Source organism: Alexandromys fortis, unplaced genomic scaffold, assembly GCF_014885135.2.
Source record: "Alexandromys fortis isolate MF-2015 unplaced genomic scaffold, M_Fortis_MF-2015_v1.1 scaffold_256, whole genome shotgun sequence".
Lineage (NCBI taxonomy): Eukaryota > Metazoa > Chordata > Mammalia > Rodentia > Cricetidae > Alexandromys > Alexandromys fortis.
The window spans coordinates 1,523,283-1,538,579 of record NW_026068135.1 but is presented as its reverse complement, the minus strand read 5'-3'; the positions used below and the strand labels follow the sequence as shown (position 1 = coordinate 1,538,579).

The 15,297-nt window shown below is 41.2% G+C and overlaps 1 protein-coding gene across 1 annotated transcript in view; it reads left to right on the top strand.

The window, feature by feature from the left end:
• The window catches only part of Pdk3 (pyruvate dehydrogenase kinase 3), a 72,067-nt gene extending 58,000 nt beyond the window's left edge, over positions 1-14,067 (top strand). The window contains exon 12 of the mRNA XM_050126450.1: positions 4,290-14,067. Within this exon, the coding sequence (XP_049982407.1) occupies positions 4,290-4,320 (31 nt within the window). The 3' untranslated portion in view covers positions 4,321-14,067. The remainder of the gene's footprint in view (positions 1-4,289) is intronic.
• The last annotated feature ends 1,230 nt before the right edge of the window (positions 14,068-15,297 follow it).

The following is a 15,297-nucleotide window of genomic DNA, read 5'->3' as shown; positions in this document are numbered from 1 at the left end:
ATTGCTATGGGTACAATTTTGTTTATATTATTTTAGATAATCTTCTATTTGTATATGTATGTATTTTCTCCAAGTGAGATCATTTTTCATACTGTTGGGCAATATGCATTTGTTTCATTTAACTATGTCTACTTTTCCATGTCAGTAGCTTTCATCTCATTAGAAATTTCCTGAATTTTCCAAACTGGGATCCATTCCAGAACTACATGACATATCTGGATATTTTCTAGTTGTTTTTAATCTAGAAAGTACTATTGATGAAAGACCAGGTTAGCAAAACATCCTTACCTTGATGTGTTTAGTTCTTCTCTGCGGTATCATTTAATTTGTTCCTTATTCCCATATTTGATGGAAATCAAAGTTGTTATAAAGGTTCTTTTTTGTTTTTTCCTTCTGGGATACTCCATCAGTACTGTTACAGAATTTATGTTTACACGCATGATTTCCAGTTGATCCATTATCAGTGATGCTAAGGGTCCATCATAATTTAGGTGATGGCTATCGGATCTATCTATGGAAGTGGTTGGTGCTCGACCTTCCTAATGCTGTGACCCTTTAATATGGCTCTTCACATTGTGGTGACCCCCAAACATAAAATTATTTTTGTTGCTATTCTATAGCAGTAATTTTGCTACTGTTATGAGTCGTAATGTTAATATTTTTTGAAGGTAGAAGTTTTTCAAAGGGGTCGCAATCCATAGGTTGAGAACCACTGCCCTGTAATATAATTCAGCTTTTTTCCCCACTAGAACATAATCCATATGGGGTCTTTTTGTTGTGGTGCTGTTTGTTTTTGGAAGGAGGTATATTGCAAAAGAATACTTACCCATCAGCCATTTATCTAATGGTTTTTATCCTAGTTAACCATTTGGGCCTGATAAGAACACCCACGCTTACAGTATAGAAATCCTATCCAGAGGATTTAGGCAAGGAAATAAATAAAAGACCCCCAAATTGGAAAGGAAGGAAAGAAGTTGAATTTTCCTAACTCAATATTTTATTAGTTTTTGTAAAATGATATAGTCTTAAAAAATCATTCTTTGGTAACTATTGACTAATGTTCCTCTGTAGAGTACAGCTCATTCTCAATAACAAAGGCCATACCATGAAATACAGTTCTTCTAGTATGTGTTGAACTTTTTCCTTTAAACTTAAAGGGAAAATTCAGTTCTCTTTTACCTCTTTTTAAAGTAAGCAGTTGAATTAAGTCATCCTAAAGCAGTGCTTCTCAGCCTTCCTAATGCTGGGACCCTTTAATACAGTTCCTCATGGTGTATGACCCCAACCACACAATTGTTTTCATTGCTACTTCCTAACTAATTTTGCTATTGTTGTGAATTGTGATGCAAATATCTAATATGCAGAACATCTGCTATGTGACTTCTATGAAAGGCTGCTTTGCCACCCATGAATTGCAACCCACAGGTTGAGAACCACTGTCTTGAAGGTTGAGACACGAAGAGTTTTTTGGTCTGTCTTTTGGTTTTGTTTTTTGGGTTTTTTTGTCTTTTTTTTTTTTTTTAAAGACAGTATTTCTCTATTTATCCCTGGCTGTCCTGGAACTTACTTAGTAGACCAGGCTGGCCTTGAACTCTAAGATCCTCCTGCCTCTGCCTTGTGAATACTGGTATTAAAGGTGTGTGCCACTACTGCCCAGCTTTTGCCTTGTCTTTTTTAGCATTGTAGATTAATAGTGTTTTGTTGTTTTATATATTATACCCAGCACTTATTTTTATTGACATATGACATATAGTAGGAAAGTCTACAAATCTGAAGTCTATGGCTTGACACAGATTTACATCTCCCTTTCCAACACCCTGGAAGACTCCTTTCTAGCCAGACTATTCTCTCTTTACCATAGAAGATGCTTTCTGACCATCACTGAGGGTGCATTTTTTAAACATAAAACAAAAGAAACATGTAAGCATACACCTTTGTCATCTTTGCTCCTGTGAAATCTCTCCATGATGTTGCATGTCACAGTCATTGTCATTTCTGCTGCTTAAGTTGGCACACTTTTGAATAATGGCAGTTATTCTGAGCTTGATTTTTTTGTCTTCTGTTGACTAAAGTGCATTAATTTTTGAACATTGTCCTACTTTCTTGTCTAACGCGATATCCTAAAATCTCAACTTCTACCCTCTCTGCCCCTGTCCTGGAATCAACCATTTTATAGTTCTTTTGAACAGATATTGAAGCCTAATCTTGAAGGATAGGGTGCTCATTACACCTCTTCTAAGCCATTTTTTCTGGACGGAGGTTCTCAACACACACACATATATGTAAGTTCTTATTGATAGTTTCATTCTCTTTTAACATTGATTATTTCTCCCTAATGTGTTTTTTTATATATACTTCTTACCATACAAACCTTGATTGTTAACATCTTTAACAGAAACATTTGTGAGCAAATATAATTTATATAGCTTTGCAATATTGCAAATTTGCAATATTGTACCATATAGTAAATGCTGGTATTTTTTTCTTTACTTTTCCCCAACATACTAAATACCCTATTGATCATTTGTGCATTTCACACTGTGTACCTTGATCACATTGACATCCCATTCTTCCCAGGTTCACCCTCCACCTTTAAAAGAAAAAAATACACCAAGTCCAGTTTGTGTTGCCCCTATAGTCATTGGAGCATGGCCGAACTCCAGTGGCCAGCCCATTAAAGATGAGTTCTTTTATCCCCCAGCCCCACCAGAAGCCATCAACTGTGAAGAGCTATGCTGGTGTTTTCTAATGAGTAGTGTAAAGGCTGAAACACATCTGTGCTGCTCTCTAATCTTTCCTGCAGCTCATCTCAAAACAGGAAATTTAAAAAGGATTAAGTCTTTCATCATCCATCATATGATAGTAGCAGGAAGTTAGTCCCGCTGCCCCCACCGAGGGTGGTTTTTCCCAGGGAAGAGTTGTGTTCTGACCAGCTACATTGTGATTGTGTCTCTTGGTCTAGCAGATCAGTTTAGTGCCAACCATCCCATTTTCAGTCTATGTAAGCCAAATACTTTGTTGGGCATCAGTGTGGCCAGGTAATTCAAATGTGGAGTAATTTGGGTAGTACCAGAGCCATCTTTCATAAGAGTCATTTGCAGTGAGAAATGGTAGTTTTGACTGAACTCTCTTTTCAAGGCCATACTTTAGCTGGGCCCAGTGGCGCATGCCTTTAATCCCAGCACGAGAGGCAGAGGCAGGAGGATCTCTGTGACTTTGAGGCCAGCTTGGTCTACATAGCAAATTCCAGGCCAGGTAGAGTTACATATAGAGACCCACAGTAAATAACATTATATGCTAATTAAGGATCAGACCTAATCTCCAACGTTGTTTTCAAACAAATTTTAGCAAAACTGAAATACTAACGTAGTTAACTTGGCAATTTAAAATTGTTAAATTCTCCAGGTGGTAGTGGCTCACACCTTTAATCCCAGCACTAGGGAGGCAGAGGCAGTTCAAGGCCAGCCTGATCTACAAGAGCTAGTTCCAGGACAGGAACCAAAACTTCAGAGAAACCCTGTCTCGAAAACAAAAAACAAAACAAACATGGTTAAGTTCTACAAATAGAATAATGGTTAAACGTGGGGAAGGATCTCAGCAGAGGAGTGGGAATGGGAAAGTCAGTTCTTACACAGAAAGAGGTCTAAGACTGTATTCTAACCCCGAGTAACCCTAACTCTAACCCCTAACCCTGAGGACTCTAGCCCTAACCCTAACCCTAGCAGTTTTATTGAGGTACAGTTCGCATACCGTACAGTTTGCTCTTTTGACATGTACGGTTCAGTTGTTTGGGGTAGATTCAAAATTGACAGCCTTCACCACTGTTCTAAAATCAGGCTCCCTCAGGCCAAGAAGAAACCTCACATGCATTAGCAGCAGTCATTTTATAGTTCTAATCAAATTGTTTGTTGCTTTATTTTGGTTTTGTTTGTTTTGTTTTCTGGGACAGGGTCTCTCTATAGTGAGCTCCCTGGCTGTTGTGGAGCTCACTATTTGGACCAGGCTGCCCCTCCTACTCACAGAGATCTACCTGCCTCTGCCTTCTGATTCCTGGGATTAAAGGCAGTGCCTCCATGCCCAGCTTCTGATCAGACTTTCAGTCGTGAGTAAAGAACTGTTGCAAAGTTTATGTAAGTAATGAAATGCCACTTTTTCTATAGTAACTATAGAAAATAATTCTGAGTTAGGACAAAGGTTTTGGAATTATCACTATAAATGTTCTGAGTAAGTTTTTGTTAAAATAGAGGAGGTTGTACTCACGAGCTCTCTATGGATTCTTTTCTTCATAGGGACAAGATCAAGACTAATAGAACTTTGTAGAAAACCGAGTGCTGTGGTCATCTCTGAAGAAATATTATCTTCTGCAAGTTAACCAGACACCCTTACTCTACCAACTCTTAATCATGGCACTATTGTTATTCCCAATGCTTTGTTATGTTGCTTCCTTTATATTGACTCAGTGTTTCCATGGAGCACTTCCTCTAGTTAATCCACTCGCATCTTCCACTAAAGTTGTAACCTGAGCAGTTTGTCATGGTGTCTTTCTATGGCATCACTTGCCTCCGTCACAGTAGAGCACGGAGCCTCCTTAGCACTCTTGTACTCTATACTCTGTATCTTATCATGGGTTTAGTGTCTAAGTCTTCCCGAGATTCTGAGCACCTTCCTCTTTCCAGGTACAGCAGATCCTACTGTTGACTTCATGATCTCCAGCTTGGGGAGTCTGGAAGGGGAAGGTGTCAGTAGAGTACATCTTGCAAATTCAACCCCAGGGTTCTTCCTGTCCCATATATGCACACCCTTCACTCTCTGAATCAGTGTTCTGCCGACTTCCATCTGACTGTATTGTCATCGTGAGGTGTGGTACTTTCGGATTAAAACCAATTCATCTGTATTATTTTCACTTTAAAGTTCGTTTGCATACTTCTCTTCCATTTATTAAAGTACTCTAAAAGTTGTTTTGGAATTTCTCACTTAACACCTTGGTTTGAAAGATTTTATGAAATTTTATGCAAACCTACCATCTAGTCAACGTTAGACTGTAAAGAGTGGGAAGTGTAGTTGTGTGTTTCTCTGAAAACTCCCCTGCCCTAGTCCTGTTTCTTTGCCATATGAAATTCCTCTCGTAGTCCTCTTAGGAACTAGAAGCGCCTTCGGGATGCACTCGCCTCACCATAACACAGACTGTCAGCTTATTCTAGCTTATTTTGAAAAATGTTATAGAGTGGATCATTTTCATTGTCATTACTTTTTGCCAATTTTAGAACTGTCCATTCAGTCTGATTTTTGTTTCTCTGTGTAACAGCTCTGACTGTCCTGAAACTCACTATGTAGACCAGACTGGCCTCAAACTCACAAAGGTCTGCCTGTCTCTGCCTCCCGAGTGCTGGGACTAAAAGGCTTGTGCCACTACCGCCTGGTCTTCAATCTGATTTTGTAATCATTCCTTTTGCTAAAAGTTAGAAGTAGGAATTAGCAGAGGACCTGTGGTAAGGAAAGACAAATGATGTGATATTTGTTCTTAGTAATAAGGCCATCTGAGAATCTAGATTCAAACTGGTACCTAGTTTATGCAGGTCCCTGTTAGGTGTTTCTCTGTTCATTATATTTTTTCTTGTATATGTCATTCACTCTGACTGCTGCTTTCATTTACTGTATATATAAATGTTTCTATCCAGTTTTTCAGTACTGAATCCAGATTTAGAAGTTTTAGTTTGTAGCCAGGCATGGTGGTCCATACCTGAAACCTCAGTACTCCAGATGTTGAGGCAGGAGGATCATGAACATAGCCTGGGCTATGTGCCAAGAGTCCCTCTCAAAGTTTTGACTTGTGTTACTCCTGCTATATCATTGCTGATGTAGCAGTGTAGTTGTCCCCACTGCCACCACACTGAAGGCTTTTGCCTCAGAGATTTGCTCTGACTTAGATGAAGTTGGCTCAGTTGTAACTTTGAGGCACACAGCATCTGATTTTCTTTCGATTCCTTGTATTATCTGAGTTTCTGGTGAGTTCCTTTTTGTCTTTATAAAGGCCTCATTACAGAGCAAAAAGCATGTTGGTAAATACCAAAGAGACGGGTAAGAGAGACTTATTGTACACAGCTAAGTCAGTGTCTTGGGGGGGTTGAGCAGTATGACTATTTTCTTGTGAGGAAAGACTAAAAATAATGGTCTTTTATATTTCAAGATCCTGGCTGCCTTAGAAACACCAGCTCTATGTCTCTATCTTACTGAGTCTCGGTTTCCAGCCATCTTCCTTTACACTTGCGAGTCTGACTGTCGGCGAATGGAGGTGACAGTGTCATTGTGGCCTCGATTGCCTTGCTTCAGCACTGTTTTTACTGTTCCAGGCTGCCTATTGCTTGCCATACTCACACACCAAATATCACATCAGGCTTGGTTATGGCATAGAAGAGCCGTGTTATTTTCTCTTAAACTCTTTTCTGCAATGCCAGTTTTGTTGAAATGTCTTGAGGATTTAATGCACAGCCCTCCCCTAACACTCTTAGACTCCCCTCGTGTCCATCTAAGCCTAGTGCACTCCAGCTGCTCCTGTCCCCTTGTCATCAGTGAGTTCACCTCAGCTCTAAGCCAGCCAGAAGAAGAGTTTCAGGAGCATCCTGTATCCCCACAGTTTGGTCTTCCCTCGACTGGAGCATTGATGTATCCTTTCTGCTGCTAGTGTTTGACCCTCTGAGCTTAAGCATGCCTCTCTGGCTCTGTGAATTTATATATTACAGATTGATATTGACCCACTTGCAGCTGAATTCTTCCCCATTTCTCTGGAATGCCCTCCAATTTACACTCTTATTTTAAGTATTTGGGAGCCATGTATCCTGTTTGAAACTCTACCTGGCACACAGTAGGTACTCAATGTCTTTGTTGAGCAGAAGAGGAAAACTGATAGACATTTGCAGTGGTGGCTGAGGAAACATCTTCCTAAGTTCTTAGATCCCCTAACTTCAAATTGGTAATGATTTCAGGTCAAGAACTGTGACAGTGTGCTGGATGTCTTTTTATAGTGCTAAGAGATGGCTTTAAAATGCGGGGGAGTTACAGGGATTAAACACGGATCCACATGAGCCATCTGATTCTTTGTCTCTGAATATTTGGTTTTGGATTCATAGCACAAGGGCTTCTTTCTGTCTAGCTACAATGGTTTTATAGTCTTTCTTAGAGATTCCAAAGAACTTAACATTCAGCACCCCAAGTGATCCTTAGAATGCCAGGAGATGGACTAAGTAGCTTTTAGTTTTCATGTGAATTCCAAAGCAGTGAAGTGGCCTGCCAAGGAGACATGGAAAGTGAGAAGCAGAACCAAAGCCAGTGCTTGGGGCTTCCTGTTCCTAGGCCAGTACTCTGAACAGTATGTCAAGTGGTTAGAATGATCTCCTTAGAGGAATCTCTTGGGCATATTAATCCTCGAGGCTGATCTGTAAGTCAACAGTTTTCTGTAATACAAGGCAGCTCCACTCAGGAAAGGGTTTCTTTGGTGTGTTTCCATTCTGGCACAGTTAGAGGAGACAAGTGGATTAGGCAGCTTTTGCCTTGTAAAACAGACAACTTTAGACTAATATAGGTCATGACTAGAGTTTTTCTATTTGAATGAGAGCAGCGCTTGCTGCCAGCCTTTTTTGTACAAAGATTCTACATTTGGAAGTTGATGGTTTTGTGTTTTGATAGACTCAATTACAGCTTCAATTAGATGCTCTTGCCCAGCCTTTCTATTACCAGTACTTAGAGTAATAGCTCGACAGGCTCTCAGAACCTTGGAGCACATTCTTTAGAGACTAACTTCATTGTCTCTATCTGCTGGCGCACTGATTCATGAGTACAGATAGATTTTTCTCTCAGGTTTGTAGGCAGCCTGCTTGTTTGGCACGGTTGCATGTTTGCCCTTGATATTTTGTTCTTTTATTTCAATATAGCTCAGGGTTGGTAGTTGTCTGTTGCCTTTTCCTGGTACACAGTGGCCTAGGTCGCATATTGGGCCTTATTATATTTTGTATCATTTTGTACTGTTCTGTTCTTCAGTTTTAGTATATGTGCTGCCGAAGCGAGCACTGTTCTGTTCTTCAGAAATTTGTTTCTCTATCAGCTTTGTGTTACCCATCTTTCACATTTATTTTTTTTATGGCTTTTATCTCTTGTTTTTCTTCATGTGTGATTTTTCCATCCTTGAATCCTCTCCTCCATTTCACTGTTTTCTCTACTGTTTTTTGTAAGCCTCGTGGCTTGCTTTCATGTATATCATTTTCATATTTTATTTTTAAATTTGCTTCTCTTAACTCATTATTTTATTCTTCTTTGATGCCTTATTTCTTTGAGCACAAAACCTTTTGGTCTAAATTTTTCAGGATTTCTGAAATCATTCTTTTTCCAGAATGTATTTGTGTATCTTTTGCTTACTCTCTCAGGCACTGTCCTGGAGACCATGCTGTGGGATTGTGGCTTTATTAATTTCATCATAGATCATTTTTTGCTCAGTTTTTGGACGTGTGCGCTGGCCAGGGGGGATAGGACACTTACATAAACATGTATTGATTCTGCCGTCTTTGTCAGTGGTCCAGATGCTTAAACATTGACTTTACAGATAATGTCCTTCATAATCTATATGTTAGGAAACAGAAGGAACCAATATGGCCAGCAGGAGAGCACCATTAATGATTTAATCAATAAAGGATTTTTGTTTGCTGTTCTGGGTGAAAAGCTAACTTTTAACTCCAGTTCCTGTCACACTGGTTAGAGATAGCAGTGCCTTCTGGTTGGAAAATAGAGGGGACATATGAAATTTTAATGAACTTGAGATGTTATCAGCCATCAACAGTGATTAATTTGTTAATTAAATATGGTAGAATACTTCAAACTAGGGCATAATCAGAGCTATCAAGAGAAGTATAAGCTTGTTCTATTGGCCTCACCGAGTGTGTTGGCCATTCTGAGAGCTTCACTGTGACAGTTTTCTGTCTTTCCAGTCAGTCATTTTAAAAAGTAGATGATGTACCCCTGGAATCCCAGCATGCAGGAGATGAAGGCAGGAACAAGTGTAAGGCCAGCCTGGTTGCATCGTGAGAACCTGTGGGAGAGGAGAGGCGAGGAAGGAAAAGGGAGGGGGGAAGGATGTAAGGAAAGGCATGAAGGCTTTGTTATGGTTTCTTCTTGTTCTTTGTGAGTACACACAAATGGCTTACTGTTGAACACGGGATAATGTTTTGAAAGTGTATTTGCAGGTAGATCATGGGGCTTGTTTGGAATGCTTGTAAGACTGAAACTTCCTTGCCTCAGTAGCCAGACATTCTAGTAGACAGCCAGCAGCAAACTATCACCTTCAGAACTCCCGTACCACAATGAAGGACCAAAAATGATAGCCTTGCAGCATCCACTGAGCTGTGCATGAGGCAAGACATTTCCCCTGAGGTCAGTCGGCCTCAGGCCGTGCTGCTGGGAAATAGATGATTGAACCCAGGTGTCCTCAGCTAAGGGAGACTGAAGTGAAGGTAGCAGACAGGAGTCATGGGGAGGGAGAGAAGGTTTAGTCGTCAATTTCAGTGATATGTTGTGTCCATCACATGCTAGAAACATCAGTGCTGGGCCTGTGCCAGTGATCAAAGCAGAGTGAACTCCCCTTCCAGTAAGGACGAGATAGAGTAATCTCCTGGTTCACTGGGATACAAGTACCGTGGGGAAGATGGAAGACTTCTATTTCATAAAGGACAGGTGTATTCTTCAGAGAAAGAAGTATTCCTGATTTCCCAAGTGCGTTTCTCCTTTTAATCTATCAGTCTGAAGTGTGAGTCTGTCTCCCATGCTTAGCTCTTCACTCTCCCCTGCGGGGTCCCTGCTGAGGTCCTTGTAGTACAGCTTCGGTAGATAGCAGAGGACAGCGCCCATTCCAGCCATTGTCTCTCTGGTCAGCTCTCACAATCAGTTCTCATGGAGTAAGAAGGGCTGCCGTTTGAGTCTCTGTAGCAACAACTCGCCACGGGTTTGGATGGATAGCTCTCTTTAGGGTTTCACAAATGATCACTTAAGGACCAGTGAGATGGCTGAACTGAGGACGACCTGAGTTCAAGCTCCAGGTCCCACATGGTAGAAGGAAAGAACCAGCTGCTGCGAGTTGTCCCCTAGCCTCCGCACATATGCTGGGTGGCACATACACCCACTAAATCAATGTAGTGATGTTTTAGTCAAAAATTGAGAAGTAGCTGGATAATGAGGCTAGAGGTAAAATTGCTGCTGGTCAGGAGGGGACTCTGTTTAGCACTTCAACTCATCTCAGTGGGAGGAAGGGTGGCTAAGAAGGCTTCCCTCTGAAGGCTACCCGGTGATATCAGGTGTGTCCACTTGCCAAAATCAAGGCAGTATTCCAGGCACAGAAATCTGGAGAAGCCTCTGCTTGCTTATTTCTGTCTCTGAAGTAGGGACACATGTCTACTTATCTCTATGGTAGAGTTTAAAGTGGCCGGCACATGGGCTGGCAGTTGGTGTGTGCCACAGCCTCCTGGCAGAAAATTCCCTTTCCCTCAGAGGGACTGCTAGAGCCACCGTGGGGACTTGTTCTCCATGCCCACCCCTCTGACTCCTTGGGACAGATCTGAGTGACCCAGCAGTGAGAGCTTTAACTATTGGAGAAGCGATGGAGTTGTGTTTAATAGTGTCCATTGGTAGATCCTTTAAACTGCCTGATTTTCCATCGACAGAATCACCTTGGAGCATCAGGACCGAAAGTCTCTGAACATCTGGTAGTTCTGGAGTTGTCTTAAGGAAAGCACACCTCACCTCACAGTAGCCTTTGAGCGTTTAAGTCCAGGTATCCCATATGCGCACTCTGCTGTGCAGAGCTTTACCCAGACTGCAGAGCTGACCTTAGTTCTTGGCATACTTGTTCCTTAAGTGTAGGTGACTACAGGCTCAGTACCCACCAGTTCAAAGTGATGACATCAGCCTTTGATGTCCAAGTCCCTTGAAAATGAAAAAAAAAAAATAAAGCTTGATGTGTGGGGTTTCATGGCCAAGTGAGGACTGTTGAGTTTTTCCTGAGACATTAAAAACACTAGAGAGTTCAGATGGAAAGAGCACCCGGGACGTGTGCCCTGGAAAGGAGTATGAACTCAACCTGAAAAATGTCTCTCTTCTATAAATCTCTCAGTGACATTTGGATTAATCAAGCATAATTAAATGTAGTTAGGTTTTTGTCAGATTGTAGTTCAAAATAATATTCATCTATGGAGAGGGTAATATATTCTGTAGAAATTTTATTAAGCATTTCAGTTAAGCAAACAGTAAGGAGAACAAAATCAGCCCCGGGAAGGTTAATTACTAAAAACACAGAGGATAGTAGATTATGTAAATGATTTTAATTTTGAATACCATGGCTTGAGCTTTAATTTACATAGATAGGTATTTGGGATTTGTTTTTCACAGTCTATTTTTCAGAAGGACCAAATTAGACTTGGCATTCTTTAAAAGTTCTAATCACTCCAGGCTTCCATTAGTCTTGCTCTAACTTTTTCCTATTAAAGTTTGCAAAAATGAAGAATTACACTTTCCTTCCAGCGAATTCTCTTAGGATTCCATCTCGTTTGTGCAAATGATGAGAACTATGTTTTTATTTCTTTACCAAATGGTGGCTTTAACTAAAGTATCAGGGGAGAGTGTATGAAGGCATTCAACCCAGGCGTGCCTTTACGGCAAGTGCTCACTTAAACGATAAAACGTAGCTCAGATTGGTTTTAGATGCTTTCTTTCTTAGTAAAGGCTTTTCTCTCACCTTGCCTATGGCAGGGAACAGGCTCTGATAAGATCTGTTCACATTTGATACTTGTCTAAATTTCACAGTGAGAGTTTCAGAAGTATTGTCATCTCAGCAATATAAGCTTACCCAGGAAACCTGAAGTTGTCCTTTTCACAAGAAGTGACACCCAGATTTCATTTGTGTAGGACGGAGCCGGGTCTAGCCCCCTTTGAGATCGTCATAGAAGCCCCTGCTGTTGGTTCTGTCTGGCCATTTGTTCGGCGGCTTTCGGTGAAGGTGCTACTTCCTTTGGAACTGGCTCCTTTGCAGATAATAAGCTTTCACTTCAAGGAGCATCCCATTAAGTAATCTGACTTCCTTTAAAAGTGACATTAATTTAAATGCTCTGGATAACTTTTGCAAACATCAGAGATCTCATATGTGTGGTAACTATGCAATGCTGGTCCTGTAGTTTGCTCAGTAGAAAGATACCAAAGTCTGGCAGGTGGGACTGGTCGAACTGCTCCGCAGTTCAACTTGACATCACGAGTTGATGGAAAATAGCACAGTTGCAACAGAATGCATACTCATAACAGATGTGCTTCATGTCTAAAATGATCTTCCCTTCAGATTCTTGGAAGAGAGAAAATACAGCATTAATGTTCAGTTAGAACTCTGTTTTGGATATTGATACGGGCTAGTCTCAAAAGAAACTGAAAGGTCACTGTGGTAAGTCAGTGAGAGTCATTCAACCATGCCAAATGTCATGTCCAGGAGAGCTTGTGAACTCAGGGCGAGCATCAAATGTGATACTGTTTACGTCGTGACATCCCTTTCACGTCCATTCCCCTTTCCTTTTTGTCATTGAAGCTATTTTAAGAAACCTCAATCTTTATTTTTTAATTAAAAATCATTGAATATTTTTAGGAAGAACTGGCTTGTGCCTTTAACTTCAGTGCTGAACTTACAGTCGCACGTGTTTGTTTAGTATCTGTGAGTTTATTGACAACTGAAGCCTGTAGCTGTAGGGATCTGAGAAGACGCGAGACTGCCTGCCACTAAAGCGGGACCGTGCCGGATCTTGTGGCCTCACTTGGCAAGTCCTTTCAGGAGGGAGAATTTTCCCAGCTGTTTGGCCAGCACGGAAAGGAAAATGGCAGATACAGCATAGAAGGCCCTGTATCTGCTCCCTTTCTTGTTGAGTGTTTATGTAACTTCCTGGGGGAACCTCGCAGCATCATTTGGTTGCTTTCCACATTGAAAAGGTCCTCTAACAGCTGACACATGATGTAGACCAATAAATGTTTTTGAGACTATTAAATATAGTGACTCAGGTGGAAGCAAAAGCAAAGTTTACCTACAGTGTATGAAGCTTTAAGTGATTTCAAATTTGCAAGGAGCTGGGCTGGGGATGTAGTGCAGCGACTGCGCATTGCCGTGGTATGTGTGGAGGCCTGGCTTCCGCCATGGCATTGAAAACAGGAAACAAATTACTAGGAATCATGCTATATCTTGCAGAAATTGTGTCCTGTTGTCCCCACAGTTTCCCTTTTGTTGGTCGCTCCAGACGCTTCTCTCTAAGCAGTGCTCAGGACTGAAGCGCACGTTGTACTTGAGCAGTTGTGGACCGTGACACTTTGGAAGAAAGGGAGAGCTAGCCCCACACTCTGCTGAGTTCGTGCTTTGATGTTATTTGAAATCATGATTGCTGCTTAAGGTTTAGAAACAGAGCATTTGCTGTTCCAAGTCCCCACCCAAGTGCTTGAAATGGATCTGTTTCCTTAGAACACAACTTTGGAATGCCTAGGAGATGCTAGAACTAGACAAAAGAGGTGTGAGGGAAAAGTTCGATGCTTTGCCAGGTTCTCTTTGTAACTCCTTGACTCATTAGTGTTGTCTAAATGGAATAATTGTGGGTTTGATAAGAGACAAATATTAACTTACACGTGTAATAAATGGCCATTGCAGTCTGGACCCATAAGTTCAAGTCTGCCCTGGCTCACTCCGTGCGTCTGTTGACTTAGTGATGAATGTCCACACATGTCCACAGTTCCCGAGCAACCTTGTGCTTTGTAGAATGAAGCTCAGCCCCATAAGTTATGCTGTCATGAATGAGGGATGACTAGATGGGGTCATTTGTCACTCTGTGGTCCACAGAGAAAAGGGTGTTGTGACTGCTGGAAAAACACAACCGGAGACCCGTGTGGCTTGGGCCGTGCTCCTCATGAGTTGCTGAGCAATCTGTTGTTTGTCATAACCAGATCTGTCCGGCCTCACGCCGGGCAATTCTGTACCCTGGTAACCAGAACAATAAATGGCAGTTGTTTTCCACAGCTCATTAGCGTGCTGTTTTCTGAGCTCTCTGCTCTGTGTTCCCATCACTCTCGCCGAGATAAACTTCGCCTTCTGTTTCTGAAATGTAACACCTAAGCAGCAGCAGGCTCCTTTGCAAGTTGCCTGGGAGGCACAAGGACACTGACAAGTTCTTTTGATTGATCAGAGTGAAAAATCAATTATTTGTGTTCTCTGCAGCAAAGGACACTGAAATCACATTTTTACAGGATACCCACCCTATGCATAAAACACAGGAAATGTGTAGCGGTGAATGTCCCTGTGACATCTTCCTAACTATGGTTCACATGTGGGGGGAGGGGACCATATGATGTCCAGTCAGGACACTTACAGGAGAGGACACTATTATGCTGTAGACTGTAAACGGGTATAAACTGGCTTGCTCTGGGCAGACCACCTGCACCAGAATTATCTGAAATGACTAAATGTGAAGGTCTAGATTTTCTCTTCACTCTTGCAACTCAGATTCTCTGGGGTTATGACTCCGAAATATTAATAAATGCTTCAAGAGAATGACTTTAGAAGTGCAAATCTGGGAGTTTCTGCAACAGCGTTCTGAAGATATCTTGAAGATTTCAATTAAAGGGCCATTTCTTTCATGTTGTCTTTCGGGAAAGGGGCAGCAGCAATACCACTGCCCCCAAATTTATTTAGGTGCAATTACGTGCTTCCTAGATAAAAAGATGGATTCTTCATATACTTAGCAGTGTGTCATTCATGCTAAGGACTCAGTAGCGAAGAGGTGTTGTTTCAAATTTAATATGGAAGCCACAGCCGCTCTATTATGTACTAATCAGTAGAAATCAATTACAATTGATTATTAAGGGGATTATTAAGGAAGTCATGATCTGTTACTAGTTAGTTGTATTATGTGAGATTTTGTTTCCTCTATAAAATTACCAAGTTGGACTACATGGTTTCTTAGACCCATATCCAAGGTTGATGTTTCATGGTACTTTAAAGAAAAACCCAAGTGATTAGCAATCAGCTACTTAGGCCAGACATAGCAGCACACATCTGTAATCCCAACACTTGGTGGGTAAAGGTAAAAGGATCAAAAGTTCAAGGTCATCCTCAGCTACGTAGTGAATTCAAGGGCAGCCTGAGCTACTTGGATCCTATCTCAAAACACCAAATAAAAACCAGCTACTTTGATGTTACCCATTTTGCCTTAAGAATGCAGAAGTGAGTTTTGGTTTGAGAAGTTTTAC